The sequence below is a fragment of the Cygnus atratus genome, chromosome 22 (assembly GCF_013377495.2).
Source record: "Cygnus atratus isolate AKBS03 ecotype Queensland, Australia chromosome 22, CAtr_DNAZoo_HiC_assembly, whole genome shotgun sequence".
In the NCBI taxonomy this organism is placed as follows: domain Eukaryota; kingdom Metazoa; phylum Chordata; class Aves; order Anseriformes; family Anatidae; genus Cygnus; species Cygnus atratus.
Genome location: NC_066383.1, coordinates 6,378,405 through 6,385,282, shown reverse-complemented (window position 1 = coordinate 6,385,282; position 6,878 = coordinate 6,378,405). Strand labels below are relative to the sequence as shown.

Here is a 6,878-nt window from a genome sequence, read left to right as displayed (position 1 = left end):
AAACATCTATCTTTAGGGCCAGGACAGCAGCCAGCACATGCCAAGACGGGGGCCCCGGAGGCCTCGGAGGGGTTCCTGGACTCACCCCGTGCAGGGCAGAGAGGCCCAGGGGTGGGCTGCGAGCAGAGGGGTGCGCAGAGGATATGTGTGAGTGGGGTGCATGGGGGGACCCTGCTCCCCTCCATCCCTCGCAGAGCCAGGGCAGAGCAGGGGGGCTCAGTACAGCCCAGGCAGCCCCCTCCTGCTGCAGAGGGACCCCCCCTCTCAGCCCATTTCAGCTTATTGCTTCCCCCAGCCAGGCAAGTTTTGGCACACTTCAACACCACATGTTTAAGCAGGAGGTTAAAGGAAGCCAGCAAGAGGGAAGACCCCCTGGGCCTCGCTGAGTTTTATTATTTTCAGAAGATAACCACTGGCACGCCTGCACGGCTCCCACTGCGTCTCCCCCTCCCTTCCCCACCAGGCTGTCCTCGGAGTTCATTATCTCTGGTCCCGGAGCAGCATGGGCTGGGATCAAAGCTGGAGAGTGAAGGCTGTGCCCCCTGTGTCCCCCTCGAGAGAGCAGGAGAAGAGAGCAACACGTGTCCCTTGGTCCCGCTGCAGATAACGGGGAGAGGACAAGCCCCAGCAGCAGCTCCGGCCCGGAGATAAGAGCGAAGCAGCGACACTTCTTAGAGGAAGGGCTGACAGCAGCATAATGCTGGCCCACCAAAGACACAAAGATGGCTTGAGCACACAGCTGGTTAAGGAGTTTACGTCCCCCAGCATGGCTACTTCTCGCTTTCTGGGGGACAGGGAAGGGCCTCCTGCGGTCTGCTGTAGGGGTCCTCGCTTGGTCTGTCATCCCATCTGCCCTCTTCCATCCACTCTGCCGGGATCACCCTCCTGGCCAGCTCCACGTAGATGCCGTTCTCACGGAAGAAAGAGGGGTGCTGCAAGGAGACAGGGTGTGAGTCCCTCAGTAGGCACCAGGGCCCATTTGGAGCGGGCAGGGACAAGGGATGCTGTTGGAAGGTCAGGCCTTGGACAAGACCACACCGGAGGGGAAAGACCCTGCCGCTGCAGGAAGCCCCTGCCCGTGCCTGCCGCAGTTTGGGGCAGCTGCTCTCCCCCTCACCATGGTTATGTAGGTCTCCTCAGCTTTCCTCTTCTTCCCTGTGTCCTGTTCAGCCTTGGGTACCTCAGCTCCGGGCATTGAGCAGTAAATCCCTTCCTGTGAGGGGGAGAGCAGGACGAGAGCCTTCTAACCCCAGTCATTTGGTCAGTGCCAACAGCCGCAGCACCTCATGAACAGCCAGCACAGGATTCCCTCCCGCAGCCCTGCACCCCGTAGCACCCACCCCATGTCAGGAGCCTCCCAAGGACACGCAGCTGTGGCTGCTCAGGAGGCAAGCTGCAGCCATCCTGTGGGAGGACAAACCTGTCCCCAGCCCCAGTGAATGCCGCAGGAGCACTAACTCACCCCTGCATCACTGCCTCCCCCTAACCGGGTCCCGAACTGAGCGGTGTCACCTGAGGCTCTTTCCAACCTCCACCCAGTCAGTGGCACAGCAGGGAGCCTAGGTGGCCTCACGTGGGGATGGCCTCAGCCCCTGCCTGGCAGCGCTGGCTGTCCCATCCCTCCCCTTGTCTCACTGCACCTCCCTCTCTGGTTCCCACCAGGTGTGGACGTGTCCCCACCAGGTGTGGACGTGTCCCCACCAGGGCAGGAGAGCTGTGCTCCCCTCCGCTTGGCTCTGCCTGAGCTCTCACCTTGGCTTTGTCCTTGCTGCCTTCATTTCTGGTCCTCTCCAGGGCCGTGTTGGCTGCAGACCTTGAGGGAAAGCAACACTGGTGTCACCTCCGGCAGGACGCACCAGCTGCTCCTGCTGTCCTTGGTCCCCCCCCTCCTAGGGCACTGGGACCCCTTCAGATGCATCTTGGCCAGGCCATCCCTGCTGCTGCCAGGTGAGGCTGGCTACCGAGGCGCACAGGGAGCTCATCGCGCTTTGCTCCCATCCCACGGACCCACAATGCCCAAAGCTGGCCCCCACCAAGAATGGCGCGGGCTCTGCTAGCAGCAGAAAGCCCGGCAGCTTTGGGAGAAAAGGGGAGAGCGGCCAGGGCAGCGTGACACTAGAGGGCAGCAGGAGCCCACGCCCTGCTTCGGGGGCAGGAGCACCCAGCGGGGGCCGTCTGCTTCCCCGCAGCTCCAGCAGGTCAGGGTAGCGCCTGGCCAGGGAGAACGCTGCAGGAGAGATACACGGAGGTGCTCTGCTCAGCCCCATAAACCCAAAGCTAATGTCAGTACCTCTTCCTCAGGGTGCGTCCTGCCAGGAATGCCAAGACGATGGCCACAGAGCCACAGCCCACAGTCACAGACCAGAGCCCGGTGTCTCCCAGGACCGCAGAGCCCTGGGCACTCGCTGCTCCTTGACCTGCTGGGGAGACACCAAGGCAGGGGCTGGTACCCGCAGAGATCTGGCACCACTGCCTAAGAACCGTGGTGGCAGCTCTGGAGGCCTCCCGGAGCCTCTGTGAGGGGTCGGAAGGGTGACAAGTGGGGGGAGGCACTGCGGGACACGTACCTCTCTGTGCCATGGGGCTGATGTGCAGCACCGTGTGGTTCTTGAAGATGCTACTCTGCTGGAGCAGCCGGATCTCACACAGGTACTTGCCGCTGTCGTTCACCTGCACGTCCCGCAGCTCAATAGAGGCGTCCCAGCGGGAGATGTCCCCCTGCCACTGCACCCGGTCCCGGAAACGGCCCACGGAGATGCTACAGTTGCTGTAGTAATAAAACACCATCTCCTCCTGCCGGGACGCAGAGAACTTCAGGTGAACGGAGCCCAGGGGACAGGGCACTGCCCTGCATTCATCCCCTGCTGGAGAGCAGGGTCTGCAGTCTCTCCCTCTCCCCCCGTGCAGCACTCACCACGCACCAGAGCCCGTCTCACACCCACATCCTCCTGGAAAGCCCCATGACACAGCACCCAGTGCCAGGGTTCCCCAGCAGCCTGGGGCACGGCAGCACGCAGCTGGCAGATGGGGAACCTTCCTCCCGTGGCAGCCGGGGCCAGGCACCTTCCCCAAAGCCTCCCAAGAGCAGCAGGGCTGCTTCACTCACCCTCCCCTGCCACCGGCCCCCCTCTGCCCCCCACCAACCCCCTGGTCCTGACCCACCTTCTGTGTGCCCGCTCGTGGCACGTGCAGCCAGTCCACCTTCACCATCGTCCAGCTCTTGTCTGCTGCGTCTCGGAGGAGGCACTGCAGCAGGACAGAGTCCCCAGCGCCGGCCTGAAGCTGAGGCTCTGTGAACACCCAGCCAGCCGACCCGCTGCATCTCTCTGCCAGGCACAAGGACAGCAGGATGAGTCCGGGGAGGACAGCCAGGTGCAGCCCGCCTGTCCCCATAGGCGTCTCCTCTCCAGACAAACGCGGGGCTAGCGGCACTGACCAGTCCGGAGCACAGCAGGGAGGCCCTGTGGCCAAAGCCTCTCCCTGACCCCTGCTGCTGGCGTGCCTGGGATGTGGGGCAGCACATCCTCCCAGCCACCAGACACCAAGGGCTGCTGCGCTCACTGAACAAGCCTCATAGAAGGGAAGTGGGGAAGGCACCTCAGAACTTGTCGCTCAACCCCAGCCCTCTGTGTCTTGGAGCCAAAGACTGCAGCTCCTGCATGGTTGCTCCTGTGAGTCACAGGCTGGGAGAACCAGTGCCGCTCTCATCTACAAGAGGCCAGGGGCAACTCAGCCCCTTCACACGAATTTCAGTTCCTCCTTTCACAACCTGCCCATTTGCCTTCCTTACCTCTTGCTCACAGGCTCCTGACCTCGGCTTGAATGCATCTGGCCACATGACTACCACTAAGGGTTTCTAGAGAAGTGGGGCAGTGGAAAACAAGACCAAAACAAAACAAAACAAAACGGAGGAACATCAGAAAGCACAGAGCCGACAAAACTAGCATGAAGAAGTTGCTGCCATGGGGTGGGGGGGCCACAAAATATGCGTTAGGAATGGGAAACAAGCAGGGCGGAAAAGGTGCCTTAAATTTGTCACGAGAAAGCCTCCGTGCCCCCAAGTCTGAGGGATCAAAATGGCAACAGAGAGAGGCACCTGCTTGCCTGGTGAGACAGGGCAGAGCAGAGCTGTGGAAATGCGACGGGAGGGAAGCACCACCAGCTGCAAGGGAGAGAGAGAAGCATTAGCAGAACCCAGCAAGAAGAGCAGCTGAGTCTCTATCACTCGTCTGTCCAGGACTAGGTGAGCTGGTTCAGCTGGGAGCCACTCAGGCAGGTACGTTTTACCTGGTGTCTTAGCCACTCTGCTCAGTCCTTCCATGAGCCACCAAGGGCTGGGCCCTGGCAAAGCACCAAGTCTGATGCCCTGTAAATAATAAATGCAAAGTGCTACAGCTTCCCAAACTGGTTTCTTTTGGGCTTGACCAGCTGTGGACCCAAATATGAGCAATATTTGCCAGCAGCAGAGACCAAGCGAGCCAGTTGCCTTGAGCAGAGCCAAAATCAATAGCTTGGAACCCTTTCCCTGTACTTATGCTTGGTAAAGCTGTTTTACTTCTTCCAAAGCCTTGGAGCCTCTTAGAGTAAATACAGGCCTCCACACAGGGATGATGGATGCTGTTGCAATTCCAAGCCTATATATATATATGGGAGTTGTGCAGGAAGGAAATATGCAGCACACAGACACCAGGGAAATTATCAGTATGCTTAATGTTCCCAGCCCTGTGTACCTGCAAAGCCCCAAGAGGTTCTCACAGCAGAAAGAGAGGAAACAAGAGGTCTTTCAGCAAAGGCAGAGAGGAAAGTTGGCAAGGTAGATAAAGCCACCAGAAGGGCTTACAGCTTACCCAGCAATGCCAGCACCAGAGTCAGGCTCAACATCACCTTCATCCTATTCTAAGCGGAGCAGCAGAGGTGACACATGCACCAGACTCCCCTAGGGAAGGACACCAACTGCTTGCAGCTGAGCTGGACCCCAGGGTTAGTACAAGACCTCCTCTAGTTCTTCAGAGGCGGACACGATCTTTGCTCCGCTGGATGTTCAGCTTCTCAGAGTTAGCCACCGTCCCAGCTAGGAGCCTACGATTCAGTGAAGCACAGCTGTCAGATGTGTCTGCTTTGAGACTGCTCCGAGACCTAGAAAGGAAGACAGAAAGAGACTGGGGGAGGGCTCAGTCTGAAATACCTTTGCATTTCCCCTAACTAATGTATCTTTCCGGTGGTTTGGGGGTCGAGTCCCCAGTATCTCAACTGAGATCTTCATGATGTTAAGTGCTGAAAAAACAATGGGATGGTTTCTTCTCCTACAGACTCAGAGAAGTTTGAATACGGACCCCAAAATCACAAGCCCCCTGCCCTAGAAATAACCTCCTTGCTCCAGGGCGCTGCACATCGTGAAAAGTTCTGCCAGAACCTTTTGGGGTCTATCCAAACAGTGCCACATTTTGCCACTGTATTCCGTTTGACCTGTTGCGTGTCTCTCCAAATCAAGTTGTGCCTCCTTTCTATACCGTGCAGACATCCTGCAGCCCAAGGAAGAACCGCCCGGCACCAGCAGGAACATGCTAGCCGGTGTTCATGCACGGATCACAGGCAGGTAAGAGCCAGTACCCTGCTGCTCGTTGTGTCTCTGCTCCATGACTCAAAGCTATGCCTGCTCAAAACTGGTAAACATAGTTAAGGGCAAAAAGTTACTGAGAAAAACCCTCCAGCTTGGGGAGCCTGCGCTTGCAACTGTTTGACCTTAGGCTGCCATTACCCGTACATGTTTTTCAATACGGGCACGTCTGCTGCAGCAATAAAACCAAGAAGGGATGAATCATATCTGAAATCTCCCTAGCTTCTCTCGTTTTTCCTCCGCTGTGAAAGCCAGAGGCCCTCTAGACCAGCTTCACTAAAGCTTGGATTTGGGTAAGGTCCCAGCTGCTCGCCCCAACAAACCATCCAGAGGAGTCAGAGGAAATACGTACGGCGAACACCTGACATTTCTCCTACCACCCGGAGATCCACTGCTCCCTTCAGCACTGCGGAGCAGAACGCCACAGCGACGGCCCTGCAGCTGGGGGCACCAAGCTTCTGGAGACAGCACCTACACCCTCTGCACTCCCTACAGAACCGAGAGTGAAAATAATACCGCATGCAAATGCCTGGCAGGGGCTGCAGGGTGGTGAGCGGGACGTGCCAGCCCTGTGCAGCAGCACAACAGCGAACACGGATCAGCAAGAGTGAGCAGGGTGCAGTGAGCGCCTCCGCCCTGCCACTGCTGACCCCCTGCTAAAACTTCCGTCTCTTTTCATGGCCAGACTTGTTTCCCAGACTGCTTTTTTATTTCTAAATACATTTTTCTCAGTGAAGGAAGCCCAGAAACACTCTTACAGGCTCAGACAAGATTGCAGGCCCCGAGTTAGCCGCATGGGTCTGTTCTAGGTTGGAAAACAGTCACAAAGGCTTTGCAGGCAGCACATGGTGTCGCTGCCTACAGTCCATGACGCAAAACCACCTCTGCTTTTCACTATCCTCCCCTTCCACAAACAAAATCCTTAAAAGTGGCTGCGAGCCTTCTGCAATTCTCTCAAATGCGCCTTTCAAAACCCATGACCTGTTTGGGGGCTGGGCTTTGTGGAGGTGGAGGGGAGACAGTTGTGTGGTTTGACTACACTGTTTGCCTTTCTGCCAAGACACAATTTGCTGCATAACCTGCACTTGTGCACACATGACCTACAAACACAGCACAATTCATGCTCAGCTCGTGCACCGCGCCTCAGTGCAGCAGGCCTGAGCAGCCTACTTTCCTCCTCTTGTTTGTTCAGCTATGCTGCCAAACGCCTTAGAACTCCACCAGAGATACGCTTCCCCAGGACCACCCTCAACCCAGGAAT

The 6,878-nt window shown here is 57.6% G+C and overlaps 1 protein-coding gene across 2 annotated transcripts; it reads right to left on the bottom strand.

Annotated features, from left to right (window-relative positions):
• Nucleotides 1–332: 332 nt before the first annotated feature.
• Nucleotides 333–6,116, bottom strand: JAML (junction adhesion molecule like). 2 transcript variants are annotated; one of them, XM_035555803.1, is made up of 8 exons: nt 5,970–6,116; nt 4,848–5,136; nt 3,163–3,326; nt 2,568–2,793; nt 2,291–2,420; nt 1,753–1,813; nt 1,118–1,213; nt 333–932 (listed from the first exon to the last, which is right to left on the bottom strand). In XM_035555803.1, the coding sequence occupies exons 2-8, from the start codon at nt 4,888–4,890 to the stop codon at nt 771–773; spliced, it is 882 nt and encodes a 293-aa protein (XP_035411696.1). In that variant the 5' UTR covers nt 4,891–5,136; nt 5,970–6,116; the 3' UTR covers nt 333–770. The 2 variants fall into 2 exon arrangements, with proteins under 2 accessions (XP_035411696.1, XP_035411698.1); XM_035555805.1 differs by lacking the exon at nt 5,970–6,116 and having other exon boundaries at nt 2,291–2,417; nt 4,848–5,138.
• Between the last annotated feature and the right edge of the window lie 762 nt (nt 6,117–6,878).